Source organism: Podarcis pityusensis, assembly GCF_964106645.2.
Source record: "Podarcis pityusensis genome assembly, chromosome: Z".
NCBI classification, from domain to species: domain Eukaryota; kingdom Metazoa; phylum Chordata; class Lepidosauria; order Squamata; family Lacertidae; genus Podarcis; species Podarcis pityusensis.
In genome coordinates, this window is record NC_138044.1 from 45,708,439 (window position 1) to 45,731,384 (window position 22,946).

At 45.2% G+C, this 22,946-nt stretch overlaps 2 protein-coding genes across 5 annotated transcripts in view; one reads left to right on the top strand and one right to left on the bottom strand.

Moving 5' to 3' along the window:
* Positions 1 to 21,129, top strand: part of MCF2 (MCF.2 cell line derived transforming sequence) — a 77,596-nt gene extending 56,467 nt beyond the window's left edge. For all 4 annotated transcript variants that reach the window (XM_080990061.1, XM_080990060.1, XM_080990063.1 and 1 more), the window contains 8 exons: positions 2,641 to 2,733; positions 8,884 to 8,962; positions 9,832 to 9,895; positions 10,791 to 10,897; positions 11,316 to 11,428; positions 12,582 to 12,694; positions 15,634 to 15,734; positions 19,134 to 21,129. In XM_080990061.1, the coding sequence (XP_080846187.1) occupies positions 2,641 to 2,733; positions 8,884 to 8,962; positions 9,832 to 9,895; positions 10,791 to 10,897; positions 11,316 to 11,428; positions 12,582 to 12,694; positions 15,634 to 15,734; positions 19,134 to 19,174 (711 nt within the window). In that variant the 3' untranslated portion in view covers positions 19,175 to 21,129. The remainder of the gene's footprint in view (positions 1 to 2,640; positions 2,734 to 8,883; positions 8,963 to 9,831; positions 9,896 to 10,790; positions 10,898 to 11,315; positions 11,429 to 12,581; positions 12,695 to 15,633; positions 15,735 to 19,133) is intronic.
* A 488-nt stretch (positions 21,130 to 21,617) lies between these two features.
* The window catches only part of F9 (coagulation factor IX), a 35,112-nt gene continuing 33,783 nt past the window's right edge, over positions 21,618 to 22,946 (bottom strand). Inside the window, exon 16 of the mRNA XM_080989499.1 lies at positions 21,618 to 22,888. Coding sequence (XP_080845625.1) covers positions 22,338 to 22,888 — 551 coding nt within the window. The 3' untranslated portion in view covers positions 21,618 to 22,337. The remainder of the gene's footprint in view (positions 22,889 to 22,946) is intronic.

Consider the following 22,946-nt stretch of genomic DNA (forward strand, 5'->3'; position numbering starts at 1 on the left):
GGGTTTTTTAGATTATCCACCCCCTTCCCCCCTCCCTTTCTCTTCCCTTTTCAAATCCAAAAAAACAAAAAAGTGGATAAGTGGCTAGCATGGAACAAAATTAGATTAAATTAATTGGAAAGAATTATATGGTGTTATGTTATTGTTAATCTTCCTGTTCCAATAATTATTTTTTTTAAGTGCCAACAGACGCTACACTGCTGATCTGAAGTGGAACATATTTAGGAAATTTTCCCAACCAGACAACAATTTATAAAGTCTAGGTTTATTGCCCCACTCCCCAAAATGGTTTTATTTATTTATCTACCTTTCTTTCAGATTCTTCTGTACCACTTTATGTCAGGCAGTGCCCAGAGCAGTTTGCATGAAAGTTTGCTTCAATAATAATAAGCTCATAACAATTCCATTCCATTAACTGACACTATAAAAGCAGATTCTGAGCCTCTTTTTAAAAGACCCTCATTCTGGTTTGATACTCATCAGCTTCTCACTTCTTCCTTGGGTGCCCAACCAGCCGTCTGCTCCTATGATAGTTCTGTCAGAATTTGTGACAATGGATTTTCTTCTCACTGATTGCAGATTTGCAGTTTTCTGGTGAACTGCCTTTTGTTGTGCTCCAGGCATGTGTGCATTTGTGTCAAGTCCTTCCTTTGTTCTCACAAGTTGAACATTTCAGGGATTTGTAATTCCAGGAAAAATCCTGGTGTTACTTACATTTCCTTTGAGTGTAAAAGCTGCTTCATGCAAGGGAAGGCTAATTACAGTGCTGGAGCACCTGCTTTGCATGCATAAAGTCCCAGCTCCACTCACTGGCATCTCCATGTGGGACTGGGAGAATCTCCTGCCTGAAACGCAGAAGAGTTGTTGCCAGCCTGTGTAGACAATATACTGAGATAGATGGACCAATGGTCTGACTCTGTAAAAGGCTTCCTATCTTCCAAGATTATTCCAGCCAAACTGTTAACAAAAATACAAATGTTGGCTTTCAGAAAGAGGGTGGAAAACCATAACTTAAGCTGTGTACGTGCCATAAATTGAACTGAAAGATCATTTTGCCCCTCCTATACCTGATCGATCCCTGTTCTCTGCAGATGAAAGAACCAACATCTGCAGTCCAGCCCACCACTAGGTCTGGGGAACGGTGAACTGGCCCCCTCCAGAAAAAGTTTGCTGACCCCTGCACTAATGCAAGCACCTTGAATTAGGACTAGCCAACATGGCAGGTGTTTATGTGAGATAATCTGGTTGCTGAATTCTGGACCAATTCAAGATTCCATGTTGCTGTTAAGGGGCAGGCCCATGTACAGCACATGGCAACAGCCCAGTCTGGAAGTTACCAGAGCATGGAGTCCATTTCTGTGCAAGAGTAGCCACAGCTGTGAGAAAAAGGCACCCCAGCTCCCAAAACTGGTGGTACAGCTTGTTTTCTCAGCAGTGCCTGGAAACCAATTTTGCAGAAACAAAACTTAATTGGCAAATGGCTTCTTGTGTCCCTGAGGCTGCCTTCCATAGCTGATGATAGCCATGCCAAGAAGAGAAAACAGTGAGGAAGGAACAGAAGGTTTAGCCAGGTGGCCTCATTGGTTTAATGTCTCAGGCCACCTGACAGTATTGTTCTTTGCGCATGGAGAACACAGAGTGTTTTATTAAGGGTGAACAATGGGAACTGTAAACTGAACATCTATTTATAAACGGCTTATTCATATTTATAAGGAGCAACTGGTTTGCCTGGGTTCTTCCCCCCCCTTCCCCCTGGGTCCCTAAGGGGATGTAGATCTAGTAAACTAGCTGCTTAAAGGGAGTTCATAATGCTGGCCAGAAGGTGAATGGAGAGACCCAGTGTGGCGTAATGGTTAGAGTATTGGACTAGTACTTGGGAGAGCAGCGTTTGAATCCCGACTGAGCCGTGAAGCTCACTGGGTGACCTTGGGCCAGTCACAGCCTCCTAACCTAAATTACCTCACTGTTGTGAGGATGAAATGGGGAAGACCATCTTGAGATCCTTGGAAGATAAAGGTGGCATATAATGTAACAAATAAATAAAAATAAATAATGTCATTACCCCTAATTCTAGCAGTGATCTGGACATGGAGTCAGAGGCTTCAGGGGCACCAGATGAGGAGCCTGGTTAGCTTCAGGGGTCAGAGAAGATGGTATTACTGCTGCCCTGAGTTTGGGTCTACATGAAATGTTGGAGCTCCACAAGAGGGTGCAGAATATTTGAGAGCTCCTTCCTCCATGGCAGGGGGCTCTGTTTCTGACAAGGCTGTTAACTATTGATTGATTGATTGATTGATTGCACCTTTATTTCCCACCTTTCCCTCATGGAGCTCAAGGGTAGTGTGCTTGGCTCTCTCTTCTGCCTGATTTTAGCCTCTCACAACAACCCTGTGAGGTGGGTTAGGCTAGGAGAAGGTGGCTGGCCCACCAAGGTCACCCGGTGAGGTTCATGGCTGTGTGGGGCATTTGAACATGGGTCTCTCAGGTCCTAGTCTGACTCTTTAACTCTCTGTAAAAGAGATGCACTCTCCCATCCAATGGAGGACCATGTCAAAGCATGCAGAAATATAATGCAGCCCACCTAGATTGTCTGTCCATCACTGAATCACTAAGAGTGCTTTTTATTATTATTATTTTTAGATGAGCGCTGTTGGGATCACTGAAAATGTGAAAGGAGACCATCGGAAGTTTGAGATCTGGTATAGCGGTCGGGAAGAGGTCTATGTTGTTCAGGTTTGTTTTGCTTTTGTAAGGATTTTCCCTTTTCCCCCCAGCCAGACCATTGGCTCCACCAGGTTAAGCATTTGCTCCTCAAATTATGTCCAGGTAAGTTACTGCAGCATATTCATGCCTCTTGTTTGCAGACATATGTGCCCTGCAGGATCAGACCATCCTATTGGCAACTATGTGAACAGGACACTGGACTAGAAGGGCCTTCTTTTGGCCTGATCCCGTAGCCAAATACTTCTGATGTTCTTATGATATACTGCCCTCAGCTTCATTTGCACTGTCATAATCTCCACTGGCCAATTTAGTGAATTTATCTCAGCTTTTTTTAAAAAAGAATCTGATCTAACTGGTCTTCCTCCAATCTTTTGCATGAAGCTCATTGGTTGACCTTGGCCCAATCACAATCTCTCAGCCTATCCTACTTCACATGGTTGTTGTGAGGCTGAAATGGGAAGGAGAAAACTATGCATGCTGTCTTGAGCTCTGTCAGGGAACTGCCATCGGAAGGAAGGGAAGTGAAAGGGCTCACACAGGTTGGGAGAGACTCAGCAGCTGAAGAGGGAACCAGTAGGGGGAGAGGAGCTGAGCTGAGGGAAAGGGAGCTGGAGGGATGGCTCAGAGACACTTCCAGCGAAAACAGTGGGGAGGTTTCAGGACCTCCTGTAGGGACACCCACTCCTCGCCGGAAACTGTCACGCAGAGAGTCCAGAAGACGTGTTTCCGTTAAGGAGCTTTTATGTTGGAAGCGATTCCGAAAGCAACCATTGTCGGAATCTGCCAGTGACTGACGGAGCCATGTTTAAGGGGCTCCGTTACAGACAGAGGTTTGCAAACTTGACCAAACTCTGAGGGACTAGGATTTTACACACAAGCAGCTCATCGTCCCATCACAGCATTCCGACAGTCTTCGTGAGCAGCTTGTGCAGGAGAAGGCATCATGAGCAACCCAGCCGGAACCGGAGAAGCAGGAGCTGGAGCGGGTCCAAGCCTGGAAGAAAGGTACCGGGTGTTGGAGGTCCAGCTAGCGCTGCAGACGGCGAGGCTTGAGGAGAGGAGGGCTCAGGATGCAGACAAAAAGGGGAAAGACACCCAGCTCGTCAGAAAGGTACCAGGATTGGTGCAGAAGTTTGGGGGGGAGCCCAAAGACTATCATGGCTTTCGGACAGAGATGCAATATGCCCTCAATCTGCAGTTTGATGAATTCCCTGACGAGGAATCACGAGTGGCTTTCGTGATTGGGCATCTTGAAAAGGGGGCGAGAGACTGGGTTAGACCCCTGATGGCAGCGAATAGTGACGTCCTAAAGGACACGATGAAGTTCTTTCGCGCCATGGATCTGATGTTTTCCAGCGATATTGAACAGGGAGTGGTCCGCAGACAGTTAATGGCTTGCAAACAGGGGAGCCGATCTGTCCGTGAGTACTGGACTGAGTTCACCATGTTGATCCATAAATTGGGGTGGGATCTATCGGCGGAACCCATTCAAATGCTCTTTGAAGAAGGGCTTTCTTCGGCTGTGAAAGACGAACTTTCCCGGGCGCCCAGGGCGGAGTCTATGGACCAGCTGACCAAATCAGCGCTGACCATAGGAGCGCGCCAGGAGGCGAGAGCATTGGAGAGGCGGGAAGGGAAGGGGGAACGTTGGAAGGAGTTCCGCATTCCAGACATTCCAGAGCCAACTTTCCCGCCGGCAGAGCCGATGGAAATCGGAACAGCGCGCGCGCGCGCAGTTTCAAAGCCCAGTGAGGGGGGAAAGAAGGAGGGAAAAGGCGCCCGGAAATGCTATCTCTGCCAACAGCCAGGTCACTTTGCCAGAGTCTGCCCCCAGAGGAAGGAATGGCAAGGGATGGTAGGAGCTGTGGAGGGAAGAGAGGAAGAAATACCGAAGCAAGTAAAAGCCAACGCCTGGCTGCCACCGTCGGGGCACAGCAGCCAGGCCAAAGAGCAGTGAAAGTGCCCACGCCAGAACCTCCTAAACCCGCCCTAGTGATAGAAGTGGCGCTAGAGCTGCCAAACGGACACCCTCTAAAGATAAAGGCGCTGTTGGACTCAGGCAGCTCCTGCAATTTCATGAGCAAAGAGTTTGCAGCTGAACACCAGATACAGACGATCCCTTTAAGCAACCCCCTGCAGGTGACCACGATCGATGGCAGGGAGCTGTTGGGAGGAGAAGTCAGCTTGCAGACCGTCCCAATGATAATGAAGGTGGCAAGGCACACCGAACTGATAGCGTTTAATGTGGCCACCTTGGGAGGAGCTCCCATTATATTGGGGATGAGCTGGCTAGCGTTACATGATCCGCTGGTGGGCTGGCATCAGAGAGTGGTTTCTTTTGGTTCAGCACATTGCTTAGAACACTGCAAAGAGGGAAAGGGTTTGGCAGGGGCCCAAGCCACCCTAGCAGGGACTGAAGTAACGGAGAACGTGAAGGTACCACGACAATACGCAGATCTCCGCGACGTCTTCAGCGAAAGGGAAGCTGACCAACTACCCCCGCATAGACCCTTTGACTGTCAAATAAATTTACTCCCTGGGGCACAGCTCCCTGTAGGCAAGCTGTACGCCATGTCAGACAGAGAGATGCAGGAGCTAAGAGAGTTCATTGACAAGAACCTGAAGAGAGGGTTCATCAGAGAGTCCAGGGCGGTGGGGGGCAGCCCAGTGTTTTTTGTGGATAAAAAAAACACGAACAAGCCGAGGCTTGTGTGTGACTTCAGGGCCTTAAATGCAGTGTCAGAACCAGTGGCTTTCCCTATGCCCAGGATTGACGACATTTTGACAAGGGTCAGGAAGGGAAAGATTTTTACTAAACTGGACCTAAGGGGGGCGTACAACCTGATACGAATAAGGAAGGGGGATGAATGGAAAACCACCATGTTCACCCCTTTGGGGGCATTTGAATATTTAGTTATGCCCTTCGGCCTACAAGGAGGCTCCGCGTGCTTTCAATCGTTTATGAACCATGTCCTGGGGCCTTTGCTTTACAAGAATTGTGTGGCCTTCTTAGACGACGTGTTGGTGTATTCTGAGAATGAGGAGCAGCATGTGAGAGACGTCAGAGAAGTGTTGAGCAGGCTGCAAGCCAACCAGCTGTGGGTGAAACTGGAGAAGTGTCAGTTTCATACCAAGGAGGTGGAATTCCTGGGGTATCGCCTGTCAGACAAGGGATTGGCCATGGATCCCGGCAAGGTCCAGGCGGTGCTGGAATGGAAAACACCCAAAACAAGGAAGGATGTGCAGAGGTTCCTAGGATTTGGGAACTTCTATCGTAAGTTCATCCGAAACTTTGCCCACCTGACGGCGCCCATTACGGACTGTCTCAGCAGTAAGAAGAAGTTCGTTTGGACTGAGGAGGCGGAGCGAGCATTTGAGGAACTAAAAAGGGCCTTCGCCTCGGAACAACAACTCCTGCATGTGGATTTACAAAAACCGATGAGAGTGGAAACTGACGCATCAGACAGAGCTATTGGGGCGGTGCTTCTGCAGCCAGGGAAGGAGGAGTCAGAGTGGAGACCGTGTGCTTTTTTTTCGCGAAAGCTGAACAAATCCGAGAGGAACTACACGGTGTATGACCGAGAACTACTAGCCATTCATGAGGCGTTCCGGAGATGGAGGCACCTGCTAATTGGCGCACAACATAAGGTGCAAGTGTGCACTGACCACAAGAACCTAGAGTATTGGAGGACGGCACGAGTGCTCAACCAACGGCAAGTGAGATGGGCCCAGGAGTTCTCCAAATTTAACTTTGAGATTTGTTACGTGCCAGGCCCAGAGAACATTAGGGCGGACGCTCTCTCACGCAAACCTGAATATTTGGAGGGGGAGGGAGCACCCGAAGAGAGACATGTCATTCCAGAGGACCGCTGGGTGTGTGGGGCGGCATTGGTGGGACAAAGAGAACTGGTAGAGGAAACAGAGAATGATGAATACGCCCAGAATAAGCTCAGAGGTCTTAGGGGTGAGGGAGAGGAACCAGGGGGTTTCGAGGAAAGAAATGGAGCTTTGTATTACAAAGGGGCACTGTATATCCCTGAAGGAGACTTAAGGGGGAGGGTACTCAAGCAGTTGCACGACAGCCCCACGGCGGGGCATTTTGGACAACACAAAACCATGTGGTTGGTCACCAGGGAATTTTGGTGGCCTAAGGTGAGGGAAGATGTACGGGAGTATGTAAGAGGGTGTGAGCAATGCCAGCGAGCCAAAGGGGAGAGGCGGGCACCGGCGGGGCTATTAGAACCCTTACCAACCCCAGAACGACCTTGGGAGGCAGTGTCGATAGATTTTATGACTGATCTGCCGAAGTCCAAGGGGAAAACAGCCATCATGGTGGTGGTAGACCTACTAACAAAGATGTGCCACTTTGTAGCCTGCTCGCATGCAGTCACGGCGGAAGAGACAGCGAAGTTATTTGTAGAACACATTTTTAGGTTGCACGGGGTGCCATTGAGGGTGGTCTCAGACCGAGGAAAACAATTTACTTCCAGGTTCTGGAGGAAGCTCATGAGCTTACTGCAGGTGGAGGTCAACTTTTCGACTGCCCGGCACCCTGAAACCAACGGGCAGGCGGAAAGAGCAAACGGGGTCCTCCAGCAATACCTGAGGTGTTATGTCAATGACAGAGAGAATGACTGGGTAGAAAAGTTGGCGCTGGCGGAATTTGCCTACAACAATGCCGAGAATGTGTCCACAGGGATGAGCCCCTTCTTGGCTAATTATGGGTGTCATCCCAGGGCTTTCCCAGGGGGAGAAGGGGAGAGATGGGGTGTCCCGGCAGCCGAGCATTTTGTAGAAGAAATGGAAGCAATCCATCGTCAGCTCCAACTCAACTTAGAAAGGGCGAAGGAAGAATACAAGAGGCAGGCAGACAAGAACCGAAGGGAAGGTGAAACCATAAGGGTGGGAGATAGGGTGTGGCTGTCAACCCAAGGGTTGCCGTTCAAAGGAGGTTGTAAGAAATTAAGACCCAGGAGATTGGGTCCCTTTGAGGTCATTCAACAGGTCAACCCAGTGGCTTTCAGGCTCCGGTTACCCAACCACATGAAACTGCACCCAGTATTTCACAGGTCGTTACTGTCACCGTATGAGGGGGGACGAGAAGGGATGGCCACTCGGGGACCGGTCATAGAAGAAAGGGAATGCAGCAGCCATGTGGCAGAAATCCTCGACGCCAGATGGAAGGGGGATCAGGTGGAGTATTTGGTAGCGTGGGAAGGAGAACCGGAGTCAGAAAACACTTGGGTAATGGCAGAAGATATCAATGACGAGGTATTGATAGAAACGTTCCATCAAAGGTTCCCAAGGAAACCTCAGCCTGTGGAGAGGTTCCGGAGGGAATACTTTGGGACCACCGATGAGGAGGAGGAGTTGGAAGGATTCTCGGAATCGGAAGGGGAAGGGGAGATGGACTCTGAGGAGGAGGAGTACTTCGAGACCAGGAACCGCAACAGGTGGAGAGAAGTGTTCGGGACATCGGAAGATGAAGGAAGTTCATTCCGGGGTTTTGCCTCCTCACCGCCCGTAGAGGAGGGGGCGAGAGGGGATGAAGGGGGCCCTGGAGGGGAGGTGGATGTCAGGGAACTGCCATCGGAAGGAAGGGAAGTGAAAGGGCTCACACAGGTTGGGAGAGACTCAGCAGCTGAAGAGGGAACCAGTAGGGGGAGAGGAGCTGAGCTGAGGGAAAGGGAGCTGGAGGGATGGCTCAGAGACACTTCCAGCGAAAACAGTGGGGAGGTTTCAGGACCTCCTGTAGGGACACCCACTCCTCGCCGGAAACTGTCACGCAGAGAGTCCAGAAGACGTGTTTCCGTTAAGGAGCTTTTATGTTGGAAGCGATTCCGAAAGCAACCACTGTCGGAATCTGCCAGTGACTGACGGAGCCATGTTTAAGGGGCTCCGTTACAGACAGAGGTTTGCAAACTTGACCAAACTCTGAGGGACTAGGATTTTACACACAAGCAGCTCATCGTCCCATCACAAGCTCCATGGAGGAAACGGTGGTATATAAATGTAATCAATCAATCAAAATAGATGAATAAATTATGGGATTGTCAACACCTATTCTTTTTCCCACACCTTCCTTTGGTTGTTTTTGGGAGGGGCATGTTTCTTAACTTCTGGTAGCAGAGAAGTGATTGTTCTCTCTTCTTCTGTCAGGCACAAACAGTTGAGCTGAAGATGGCATGGCTAAATGAAATAAGAAAGGTTTTGTTTAAGCAGCAGGAACTCATCAAAGGTACCTTGGAGGATTGGCTGGAGGGTGGACGTTATGGATTTCCCTGTTGTGAATAGCAGGGGTGGTGTGTCCTGTTTTGCCGCTTGAGGAGAAATGGAAAAACAACTCCTCCTGCTGCTGCCCCAATGGTACCAGTACAACTCTCTCTCCTGCATTGTGTGGCACCGACTTCCAGTGAGATCTTGCAAGATCTCACCAAAGTTTTGTGAGAACTCATGTACTTCCATTCTGACATTTATTCCAGGATTCAGATACCTGGTATGTTCTGCCCCAGTTTAATTCTGGTCAGAAATTCAAATTCTGGCATGCAGCTTCTGAATGCCTGCACCTGAAAAGCAAAATATTAAATAGGGTTTGTTTTAACTTGTAAAATGGTGCATAGATGGAATTATGCTGTAGAACAATTTTGAAAATTAAAAGAAAGGGCAATAGAATGAACTGCTCTTTCAAAACATTTGCAGTTTAGCTTTCCCCTCTGGAAAAATATCCAAACACTCACTGGGGATCCACTTTGCAAATCTGAGGTAAAGTCTGATTGAGATAGAATTTGTTTTCTATCCATAGAATATTTTTTCCATCCATAATCTGCATGCTTTATCTTTCTCCAGCCTTCAGACCACAAAATAGGTGGCACTGGAGAAATTTAAATTTAAATTTAAACCCACATTTACCAAGAATGAGGTCAGCATGCAGGGCTAGTTAAAAGGGGAGGTCCATAAACCATTTGCCTGCTGCATCAAGCCAAGGACTTACCTGCTTCAGGATTTTGAGTCCAGACCTAGGCACCTGATGGTCTCCATCACCTAATTTGATGAACATTCGCCTGATACATGACAAAAAGCTAATCCATATTTGCATTCTATTCACAGTTGAGAAGCAACAACCTCCTTCATGTACAGACCAGATCCAGCTCTCCCCTCCTCTGAGTGATGGGTAAGTCAGCAGGGCCTGAGACAAAATAGCTAATTTCTGCACATCAGGATGCTGGGCTCCACCCGGTTCAATCCTTTCTCTCCTTAATTTTTTATGTATTTATTATTTAAATCTGTTTGAAGCTTTTCTGTATAAATATGCTCCAAGTGGCTCCTAAAATGTGAATCAGTGAATCGTTACATTAACAATCAGACACTACACAATTTCAAAACATAACACAGAATTCCAACATATAGTAATTCAGTTTCAACTGAATAATTCAGTATGGACATTGTAACATTTTAAAGTCATCATAAAACAAACTATCAATCATTAAACCGTATCAATTAATGACAAATACAATAAACATTCCAGTGCAATTGCATGCCAGCAATAATATAACCAGCAGCCACTGCATGGTACAAAAACTAACCAAGTGTATATAAATTATTGATTGGATTTATAGACTGCATTTCTGCCAAGGCAGATATATGATAGCTTGCAATTTCAAAATATTGAAACAAACACGTAAGTTCACAGAGGCTAAAAAATTTAAAGTGCGCATAGTTCTTAACAGCTTAATCGTATATCATGGAATACATAGCCGTTAATAAATCTATACTGTAAAGCACATGAATAGGGGCTAAAAACTGAAGTGCACCTATTTCATAGCAGCTTGATCATGTAAAGTGCTCAAAAGACAACTCTCACCCACTGCTTTTGATTGTATCTGGCAAAGTTGGTGGAGAGCTTGGAGGAATTGCATCAGGACCCAGAATGGGAGGGGGGATCAGCACCTACACCCCCACCGCATATGCTTAGGAATGGACACCACATTGGTATTGCTGGGATTACCTGCTCATAGTTTGGTTGGTCTTGTTGCTTCAGTTTCTCTAAGCAGACTCTGTGTTTTCAGAAAACAACCAAGAGCCTCCGTAAGCTCAGAGGAAAATGATTCTGAGCGTACCAGCCCCGTGGCCTTGGAGAGCGTGGCTTCCTCACCGCAGAACAAGCCAAGCAGGCGTATGTGCAGCTTGATAGCATCTTCTTCATTCTTTGGCCCAAGTGTGCAATTTTCTCTGTGTTGCCTGTGTAAATCTCATCTCTTCTTCCCCAAATGTATCTAGGGACATCTGTCCATTCTCCAGCTAGGTTGGTGTGTTTTCCCTGGTCACACGTCTACATATGGTGGGGGGGGGGCAAGCGAGTGCCTGCCCCTGATGAATGCCCCATTTCTGGTTGCACCCACCATCCATAGGAGGCATGCAGAAAAAGCCCAACCTTCAAGTGTTGATGAGCTCTAACTTCCATCATCTCCAGCCAGCATGGCCCAGTGGTTTGGGATGATAGGAGCTGGAGATTCTCCCTCCCGGATTTTGTAGTAATGTTCTGCAAGTGACCTTGTAAGCAGTGATGATTGTGTATCTCTCTCCCCATGCAGCTTGGCCAGGAATGTCCCATTCTTTGGAAATCTGCGAAGGACTTGATGATTGGTCCAGCCATAACTACTTCTTGACGTGTTCTGACACGGAAGAAGAAGATGGGAACCAGTTGGTTAGTTGAACCGTTTGAACTGTTTATTGATTTATTTCCACATAGGAATCACTTCCTATAAAACATCTTGGTGTGATTTAACAATAAAAATATCAACATCCATGAATCACAACTGGTCTTGCTCCTGTTATATTTTCCCTTTTTTGTGATGGCTCTGTACCTGTAACCTATTGTTGTTATTACTGTTGATATTTTTATTGTTGTTTCTTCCCTTTATATCAAATCCGTTTGTAATTGATTTTTTAAAAAACAACAACTAACACACACACACACACACACACACACACACACCAGTTATAACAATTTATCTAAGAATGACTTGAATAGCAGATTTAGTACAGTGGTGCCTCGCAAGACGAAATTAATTCGTTCTGCGAGTTTTTTCATCTTGCGAAGTTTTCGTCTTGCGAAGCACGGTTTCCCAAAGTCTTCAAAATCGCCAAAGTCTTCAAAAACCTCAAAAAAGGCTACCACACCGCGTGCTATGAGTTGCTCCTCGAAGTCAAGTCGCAACTGCACCTCTTCAAGCAATGCACCCTGGGTATTAATGGTTTTAAGAAAAAGGAAACAAACTTGCAAGACGTTTTCGTTTTTCGTCTTGCGAAGCAAGCCCATAGGGAAATTCGTTTTGCGAAGCAACTCAAAAAACGAAAAACTCTTTCGTCTTGCGAGTTTTTCGTCTTGCGAGGCATTCGTCTTGCGAGGTACCACTGTACCTGACACAGACACACAACTTTGCAGAAGACACATACCAGATTCATTTCAGGTGAATGGTATGTTACTGGGAACTGTGCATTTCTGAAGCTACTCTGTAGAGCATGAGACATTGGGCCCAGTACTGCTGCTACTCCCTGTTATTGAATAATAACAACAAACACCTCTTTCCAAGGGAAATTGTACCTTTGTGCAGGAAATAAGGGCCTCCTAAGAGCTCTCAGCACCCTTAATGAACTACAGTTCCCAGGATTCCTTGCAGGAAGTTATGATATCATAGTGCTTTAAACACATAGTGCAGATGTGGCCTTGCTCTAAATAGATTTGCAGTGTGTGAGAGTCTTTATTTATTTATTTTTTTGTAAGGGGAGGTTTGGCATCCTGGGAGGCTGGCACTGCTCTCTGGAAATAAGCCATATCTTTGTTCCTGATGTCTCAGTCCCCAGGAAAATATAAAGCTCTGGCAGACTGCAAGATGAGCGATTCAGAAGACTTGCTAGTGAAAAATGGGGATGTGATTCAACTATTGCATGAAGATGGAGAAGGACAATGGTGAGCACCCCAGATCTTCTTTTTCAGCAAGGAGTAGCAGCAACAATTAAGGCAGGTGTTGACATTGATGGCATTCTGGCACCTGCTAAAACTCATTTATTCTCTCAGGCCTTTCTGGATGTTGATACCTGTTGCCCATGATAACTTAATTGGTTGTATCTAACGCAGCACTAAGTTAAATTCACTCAGCTGTAAGCTTGTTCCGCTGGCAAAATGTTTTGTCCCAGTGGAATGTTGTTGCCCAAGAGAACACACAAGCACATTTCCGATAACTTTGTTGCAAAATAGATCACACAATCTGTGGTGCAATGAGTTTCTGCTAGTGCAGCTGTCACACTGGATTCCTCTGCGATACCAGCACTGAAACTCACTCCCCAATAGCAGACAGAGAATGCCAGACACAGCCCAGTGTGTTTGTTTTGGCTTTATGTTGGCTGCTGTTTTATTTATTCTGGAGTTTCGTTTCGGTGTGATTTCATTGAACTTTGGTACACTGCTTTGTGATTCTTACATGAAAGGCAGTATAGAAATAGCTTCAACACACAAACAATGAGAAGTGAAGAGGGAGCTGCAATCTCTTGAATCTGGTAATATGTAGGTACTTCTTTCAGAGGTGTAGCCATGTCCGCCTGTGTTGCTGCAAAACCAACAAGGAGTCTCGTCGCCCTTTAAAGACTGACAAACAGGAAAAGCTGGTCCACTGTGGCAAATGGGGCACTGCCCCACCAACCTCGGCCTGCCCTCAGCCAGCCTCCCCCCTGCATTCTTTGCTCCTTACAACCAGCTCAGGGATGGCATTGCTATTCAGCTTCTCCCTGTTGAGTCTCAGTGTTGCCCCTTTAGAATTCAGCAGAGAAAGTGATGGGGACAAAACCAGAATTAGTTGGCTCAGACAGTCCTTGGCTCTGGCACCACCTGCTGTTGGACTCCAGCCTTACACCATACCAATCCCAATGGGCGCCAGCCACAACTAACAAATGTTATTTTTAAAAGAAACTACCGTATTTTTCGCTCTATAAGATGCACCAGACCACAAGACGCACCTAGTTTTTGGAGGAGGAAAACAAGAAAAAAAATATTCTGAATCTCGGAGGCCAGAACAGCGAGAAGGATCGCTGCGCAGTGAAAGCAGCAATCCCTCTTGCTGTTCTGGCTTCTGGGATAGCTGCGCAGCCTTCATTCGCTCCATAAGACGCACACACATTTCCCCTTACTTTTTAGGAGGGAAAAAGTGAGTCTTATAGAGCAAAAAATACTGTAATTGTTTTTGAGACTAACAAATTTTATTAGCTTTATTAGACTACAGGCCGCTTCATGGTGTGTTCCTCATTTGCCAAATACATACTTTTATTGATTATTTGGTTGTTTAATTCCTATATTTAAAATATATTCCTGTACACAATTTCTTGTGTACAGGAAATTGAAGCAGCAACAGAAAACCTGGACAAAATATTACGAAAATCTACACAGGGCAGAGGGTCCTTCCTCAGGCTGCCCACAGCTGTGTCCCATTCACCTCTCCACACCCAGTTCCAAGTGCAAGAGGTTGGTTGAATCTACTCACAACGCACAAACACACACACACACACACACACACACACATATCATACATTCGTAGATAGTAGGTAGATAGATAGATGAGAGACTGGAGTTAAATAGGAATAGAATTCAAAAGCACAGCCTGTGAGAATTCAGCCAGCTCAGTGCTGTGCTAAGCAAACCTTCAGCAATTAAACTTAGCATTGGTGATGAAAATGGCAATATAATTTGAGCTTAAGTGGCTTTGAATAGAGAGAACAGCTTCCTGTTTCACTACCATCGTTAAACTACTCAGCAGTGCTGAAAGATTATTGCTCTTTCACCAGTTATTGTCTACACTCTGCACACTTATAATAATAATAATTTTCCCCAGCTGCTCTGGGCGGCTTCCAGCATGTATTAAAAATAGTAATAAAATGTCAAACATTAAAAACTTCCCAATACAGTCATACCTCGGGTTACAGACGCTTTGGGTTGCGTGATTTTGGGTTGCACACTGCACTGAACCCGGAAGTACAGGAACTGGTTACTTCCAGGTTTCGGCGCAGAAGCGCTAAATCACACTTTGCACATGCACAGAAGCCCCGAACCACAACCCGCGCATGCGCACGCGCGGCGCTGCAGGTTGCAAACGTGCTTCCCGCACTGATCATGTTCGCAATCCGAGCGTCCACTGTACAGGGCTGCTTTCAGATGTCTTCTAAAAGTTGTGTAGTTCTTTATCTCCTTGACACCTGGTGGCTCTAACTGGATTGCCACAGACTGTAACATGCTGTTGACATTTAACTCTGTGCTTTACATACTCCACCCACCTCCTTGGCAACTGATATCCCACTCCATAGGAAACTGAGTTGGACCTAGAGCTCACTGTTGTCTCCCCCAAATTTCCAGCGCTACCTGGAGATATCAAGGAGTGAACCTGGGATCTTTTGCATGCCTCCAAGTGCTCTACCATTGAGCTATGGCCTTTGCCTTATAGATCTGGGCTCTAGTCTTATGAACATAAGAAGAGCAAGGCCAAAGGCTCATCTAAGCCAGATTCCTGACCTCACAGTGGCCAACCAGGTGCCCGAATAAGTAGTCAGCAAAGAGGACATGAGTATCTTGGTCTTCTCCCCACTTGTGCACTGTGGTAGCTGGTATTCGGAGGCACGCTTCCTCTAACACTGGTGGTAGCACAACACCATCATGGCTCATAGCCATTGACTGCCTTGTCTTTCATGAGCCTAAGAATGTAAATCCACGAAAGCTCATGCCATAATAATGAGTTAGCCTTTAAGGTGCCATAAAACTGTGCTTTAGTTTGGTCGTCCTGCGTGCTGTGTATAGATATGCAAACATTTGTTTTCTTGTACACCTTTCTAATGCATATTTTTTCTTTTCTTTTATCATCTTAAAAGGCTGGTCAAAAACCTCAACCGAAGAACAGAAGGTTGGGTGCCCATCAACAGTTTGCAAATCATTCTCGGGGACTGTCGTGTTCGCCATGCCCGGGATGCAGGTATCCTGTGATGATGAGCATATATTTATATATATATGTATCTCACTCTGAACTGCTTTGGAACTGGAATCTGCAGGAGTTTGGAGGCACTGGCTGCTTTGCATTGGCTGCTTGCTTAGAGGAGATCCTGGCTTTCGCCACAGTTTTTTTGAATTATGCTGAGCAGGGGAGAAAAATCAATTATCTGAATTGCTTCGAAAAGTTATCAGTAGTATGATACAATCTTTCCCCTCTCCTTTTCATTTGCTTACTTTGATTTTACTTCTTGCAAATATGGAACTGCCTAATAATAATAATAAATAATAATAATAATAATAGTGGTAATAAGTGCTAAAGGCAGGAGACTTAACATCTAATCCAGGCGAACATGTAATCACTTAACAACTAACCACCAGGGCACACTTGTTCCCTGGTTCATGAGAGGGCTGTTCAAGCCCTCTAGTGTGCAGAACCTGCACACACACATTTTCCTCTGCAAATAATAAGGACTAGGAACATGCTGGCTCATTCAAAATGACAGCTAATACATTCAGCTAAGATTCTGTGTGAAAAACCCGATTCTATGTAGAAAGGCTGGACTTTTCATCCATGCTCCAGTAATGGCTACACATTCCTCTGCACTCGGTTAATTGCAGGTTATTTTCTTCTTTCTGAGTAGAAAAAATATATTTGATCCAGTGCTGATATTAATATCAAGTGACAGAGGATGGGTGGAGGCAGAGACCTGTGGGTCTCGGAATGGGAGTGACATTCAACAGAGAGGCATATCTGAAATCCTTCACCTCTTGTCCGGAACCTTTGTTTCTAATGGGATACCTTTTGTTTACTCCCCAGTTCTTTTCCTCTTACGATTCAGGGGCTTTTGTTGTCACTGGGCACACTGTCTCTTTTGAAACAAGGGTTCATTTGTCAAATTATTGTTTTTTACACTGGGAGAGGATAAAGTGCAGATAAAAGCCAGGAGATAATGGTTGCATTAGGACGTAAACCTAAACAATTGTTTAGCATTAGGAGAGCAAGGACTTCCCCTCACTTCCAGCATGACCCTGAGGAAGAGGAGACCCAAAGTCTTCACTTCCATTTTAAATTAACCACTGTTTAGTGGTTCACACAAATCCTAAACTGTGTTTATCTTAATTATAGTTAGTCAAAGCAAGCCAGCTTCATAAACCATGGTTTGATGTTGACTAGTTTCAACTAACCCATAATTAGGATTAATCACTGTTTGTCTGCATGTAGATGACATGGTCAAATCTTTTTTTAAAATCTAAAATGGAAGAAAAAGTTTCCAAACTTCACCTTGTTACTATCCTGGGGTTGAGGGCAGACAGAGGAGAGAGATTTGCAAGGTTCACTGCAGTTCATTCTTGTAATGCTAAACTATGGTATAGCCTTGAATCCAAACCAATCCACCTAAGACTTCTTTATCTGAGATTTTCCTACGTTCAAGTTAAATTCCTGGGATCTCCTCTTTAAAGGATTAGGTAATATGTAATATGAAAGACTTCTGCCTGAGACCATAGGGAGCCGGTCAGAGCAGGCAATGCTGGTTATATAGATATATGGGCAGTGTCTACACATCAAAGTAAGCCATAACCCACAGTTTACCAATCACAAGCAAATCTTACCAGCTCCACTCTTCCCCACTAGCATGTGGGGGAAACAAGACACAATTGCTGGCTTGCCATTACACCTGAACCAAAGAACCATGATTCCATTCGCTCATGCAAAGTAGGATTGGTGAGCTAAACCAGTGCTTTTCAAACTTAGGTCTCCAGCTGTCGTTGGACTCCCATCGTCCCTGACTACTGGTCCTGCTAGCTAGGGATGAAAGGAGTTGTAGTTCACCAACAGCTGGAGACCCAAGTTTGAGGAAGGACTGATCTAAATGCTTTGTTTGGAGTGAAACAAGCCATAACAATTTGCTTGGATACAACTCTAAGCAGGGAAGAATAAATTGGGCTCAGTTGGCTCATAGTAGACACAGTAAGCTAGCCTGGTGTGTCATGGTAAGAGTATCACACTGGGACCTTGGAGGCCAGGGTTTAAATCCCCACTCAGCCATGAAGCTCGCTGGGTGGCCTCCTAGCCTACCTTACAGGGTTGTTGTAAGCATAAAAAGGGGAGAGGGAGAAGCACACACAGCACCTTAAGCTCCTTGAGGAAAAGGTGGGAATATAATAAAAAGCAAATGGCTTGTTCTGCTGGCCAAAATGTGGCTGGTTCCTTACCTGCTGTAAAGCAGTCTCTCATGTCCACGTGCTTTATATTCCATCCTTTATATCATATTCAACCAAGAAGTAGCACTTTTAATAAGAGATCTCCCCCCACCCCCCGTTAACTTGTCTATTCTGCTTTCAAATGAATTTTTGCACGCTGCGTTAATTCCATGCTTCCATGTCTTTGTGCCCTGGCATCTCAAAGTCCTAGTTCTCACTTAAACGGTCATGGTTCGAAATGAATCCCACCTTATTATCTTTTATGCCAAAGAATGCACAAACGCTGCAGATTGCCTAGTCTTGCCTAGAAGCGCCAAAAGAGAAAAAGTTGAGCTAACACCTGATGGGCTGCAATTCGTAAACCAGGGCCTGTAACCTTGACAAATACATTGTAAGATATGTCCAGAATTTAAGGCACCTCAGAAAGAAAGTATGACCAGCTTGATGGCATCTCAGTGGGAATATTAGGTCTGTTCCCTCTGGGAACTGACAGCTGTTAATAGGCCAGTTTGGTGCCAGTTTATTAAATCTCTGATAAGAGTTTTGTTTTTTGGGAGGATCTTGGCCAATAGCTTTGTGTTAACAAAGTGAACTTGCCTTTTAGCTGGTGTTTGGTGGTTTGGAATTCGGTTAGGGGAGGGGTTGCACCCAACACCAGTTCTACTCAGTGTAGACCCATTGAAATGAATGGACATGATGAACGTAGGTCCATTAATTGTGCTGGGTCTGCCCTGAGCAGCTGGAGATGACTATGGGTTTATTTCCACTTTTCACAAGTGTGCTGGATAACATTTTGCAATTATCGAGGGGCTGGGTGGGGGATTGTTCGGGGAAAGGAATTGTAGCAGAACCTCAACCAGTCAAATTGCAAAGCTATTTAAATGCACTGGATTGCACTCTTTATGCACTTTAAGTTGCGTGTCTATGTAGCCTTAATGATTTGTGACTTGTCCGTGGAATGCAAAGTTGTTGAACTGAGTTTTCTCTTATTTGTTTGTTCTTGCTGGCTTTCGGAACAGAAGGCAGCCTACCTCTGGCCAGCTTGTTCCTTTCCATAAGTGTCCTACGCTGCCTTGTGCTTTCGGGAATGGAGGAGTTATAAGCAGCATGGTCGTGAGAACCTATGTATTCTTGGAATACACTCCTCCTAATGCTAATGTTGCTCTTTGTTGCTTTATAGACGCTGCCGTGTATAAGACGAGAAAGCTAAGCTCCCCCTGAATTTAAAGGGAGAACTCATATCATGTCATGTTTGAATGCTGCAGTGGCGATTTGAAGTGGTTGTTCAAGAGGGAGGACTTACCCATGGCTGGAGATCCACCTCTCTATCTGTCATCCATCAACATCTGCAGCACATCACAGCTCCATCAACATTCCCCACGGCCATCAGTAGAAGTCATTTTTGTTTTTTTGCATATTTAATTCCCACCTCCTTCCACCAATGGAAAATAGGGTACCATTTTGTTTTCAAATGAAGTGGACTTTCCCCGTCCTCTCCATGGCATCCATTGAACTACATTTAATAACTAATTGGGTGGTTTCTTTTGCCTTTATTAAGATGCCTGATGCTTCCTCTTGAAGATGTGTTTCCCAGCCACATGTCACTGCGGTTGGCTGCACTTTCCTATGTTCAGTTGGGTCTAGACCACATAGTCACAATAAGCTGTTTCCAATAGGCTGGATGATGCAATACTGTTGCGAAGGAGTGGAGTCTCCTTTTGCACTAAGGTTCTGATCCAGAGCCCAGGGTATCTGTAGGATGTGGTTCAAGATCATATTTGACAACTCAAGATTGTCAGAACTCCCACTGGGTTCCCTGGAGTTCCTGGGTGATCTAGTAAGTGTCCAAGTTTACATTGTGATTTTTGGGGGGAACACACGTGCCATAACTGAGTTCAGTGTCCCTGTTTGCACTAAAAAAGCAATGTTCTTCTTTGTGCTAAGACTGTACTCTTCAGCATTGTTATTGAGAATGACGTGATGCTGGAATGGAGGAGAGATAGAGTATGTCCCCTCTCTTTCATTCTTTTTAAAATGAAGTTTACATAATTTATTTCCTGTTGTGCTTCTTCATTCTATCTCTGCCCTTAGCATTCATGTGTCCATACAGGTAGTTCTACGTAATGTGTGTAATTCAAATTTCATATGGGAACAATAAACACAGGGTAGGTGTTGTGACCTCACTACTCACAACGGCTCAAGACAGGTGTTTGGTTGCATGCCTGCAAACAAGAACTGATACAGTCTCGGTAAGCTGCAGTTAATATTATTATTATTTCTTATGCACCACAATGTGAAGGGGAGAAACACATTTTTTTAAAAATCAGACTTGGCTTTCTGAACCACAGATTCCAAGCTTGTACTGCCACAGTGCATTAGCACACATTTCATCAGCCTAATCATGCAGTGTTTCTCAAACTTGGGTCCCCAGTCATTGTTGGATTACAACTCCCACCATCCCTGATTACTGGTTGTGCTAGCTAGGAATGATGGGTGTTGTAGTCCAACAACAGCTGGGGACATAAGTTCGAAAAACACTGGTAATGTGTGTATTGGGGGCAGGGATAGTTTCTCTCCTCCAACCATCCATTTCATAGTCACCTCTAATGCTAATACTTACTGTGTGATATATTAGGTGGCTGAGTCTCCTTCACTGGAGTTTTTTAAACAGAGGTTAGATGGCCATCTTTCAGGGATTCTTTAGCTGCAATTCCTGCATTGCAGGCAGTTGGACTAGATCAGTATTTTTCAAACTTGTGTCCCCAGCTGTTTTTAGACTACAACTCCCATCATCCGTGGCTAGCAGGACCAGTGGTCAGGGACGATTGGGGGCGAGGGGAGAAACAGCTAGAGACCCAAGTTTGGGAAACACTGGACTAGGTGGTGGTTTGGGTTCCTTCTGACTCTGCAATTCTATTGTTCTGTTCAGTGCCATTTGTTGGCTTGTTCACCACTCTGCAAGAAGACAACGCTGTAGAATCAATGGCAGGATTCTAGAATATGCGGGCCCCTTGTGAGAATTCCAAATGGACCGTTTTAACAGATATTCTATAAAGCACCATCCAAAGTTACATTAGTTACTAGTTAGATATAAAATGGGTTCCTTTTTTCTTTACTCTTTACTGTAGATTACTGCCATATAGAAGCCAGTCATGCTGTGGAGATCACTTTTCAAACCCTCCCCCCCAAACCTCCACACCTAAATACTTTGTCTTGGCAACCACAACACACCTTGGCCTTTTAATTGTATCTTTCTAGTTCTGAATTGTGCACTATTTTATTTATGAAGCTGGCTAGTTCTGCAAGCCTGAATGTACAGTCTTAAGCTACAACCTGCACCCACTGACCTGGGAATAAGATCCGCTGGGCTTATTTCTGAGTAGACACATTTAGGATTGTACTCTTAGGACTTTGGAAAAATTTGCACAAATCTTTGACGACACCTTAAGAGTAGCCAGGTTTACCACTTGAGCTGTAAAATGTATATCAAAACTAAACCAGAAGGGTTTCTGCCCTGCCTAGAAATTATACTGTAAATGTACTTGTAAAAATGTGTTAAATCTATATTTAAAAAGAATTATAAACATTGTTAAATAAAATATATATATACGAGACATTTTCATTTTGTGTGGAGTTTTATGCTGCTTGAATTAACAACAGAGGAGCTTTTTACATTGCATTTTATTTGCAGTTTCATAATAAACACACTGAATGCTGATTGCATTCTAATGCACCCGCTGTGCTAATTTTCCACAATACATTTAAAATCTTGTGTTTTACTCTTAAACACCACAGGTAGGGATGTGGCTTGTTTGAAATTCCCACAGTCGTGATAATTAACATTAGTTTTAGTAAGCCAAGCCAAATATTCTACCCATTGCCCAACACTACCTCTAGGTAGCAATTCCTTTGTAAACGCTTTTCTAAAAGATGTGTGCTCAGTTTTGTGAAACTATTTTTTTTAAAAACGGGGGCTTGGGAGGGGGAGTTCTTGGGAGGGGGGAAGGGGTGTGTGTTGCCCCCTTCCCACAATCATATGTTTCTTTGGAATACATTTCGGCAAGGATGGGCAAATCAGTCATTTTCAATTTCTCCCGGTTTCTCATTTATTCCCAATCTTAAAATAAAGTTTTCCACACCTCTAATTTGCAGCCTCTCTGGGGGCAGGGATTCCTTATGAAAATCCACCAGCATTTTAATGCTGATTTCACCAAATGCTCTTGTTTTTTAAAATGTTATTTTCTTGAATATATATTTGCCATTTCCATGCATATATTACCCTACTGCACAGGTACTTTTGGCTGGAGATAACTGCTTTGGAAAATTTGGAGAAATGCAAATCTAAAAGGATTTTCAAAACTTCTTCCCCTATCACAACTCTGGGTTAATTTGCATTCAAACTTGTCATGTCTTTTATCCACTTAATGTATTTTGAAACTCTGGTGTAGACGCCATATTTGCCCTTTTTCGCACACTCCTCCCCCCAGCTGGTTATCCCCGTTAGGAACCAGGTGCCTTCAATGTCTGCAGTGTAAGGGCCCCCGCTGTCCCCTTGGCATGTATCCTTCTCTTCATCTGAGTAGCCAGCACAGAACATGTTGGGCAAGATGGGGTACCTGGTGCTCCTTAGGCAGGTTGGCCGGTCAATGTATTTCACTTTGAGAACTTGTAGGATGCTAGCCAGCCTTCCTTGGAACGCCAGCTTCCCCCAGCCACTCACAGTGCCGATGCTGTGCTTGAGCAGGCTGTTTGTGAACTCTTTGTCCGCAATGCAAATGGGAACGGCATACTGGTTGAACTCCAGCGGCGAGTCCAGCTCAAGAAGGGCAATGTCATTGTGGTACTTGTTGCTAGCGTTGTAGGTTGGGTGGGGGACTGTTCTGATCACCCGGCGACGCTGTTCAGTGCCGTCATCGATGTTGACGTTATGCTCACCTGATAAAGAGCCAAAGCATCCTTTTAAAGTAATAATAATAATAATAATAATAATAAT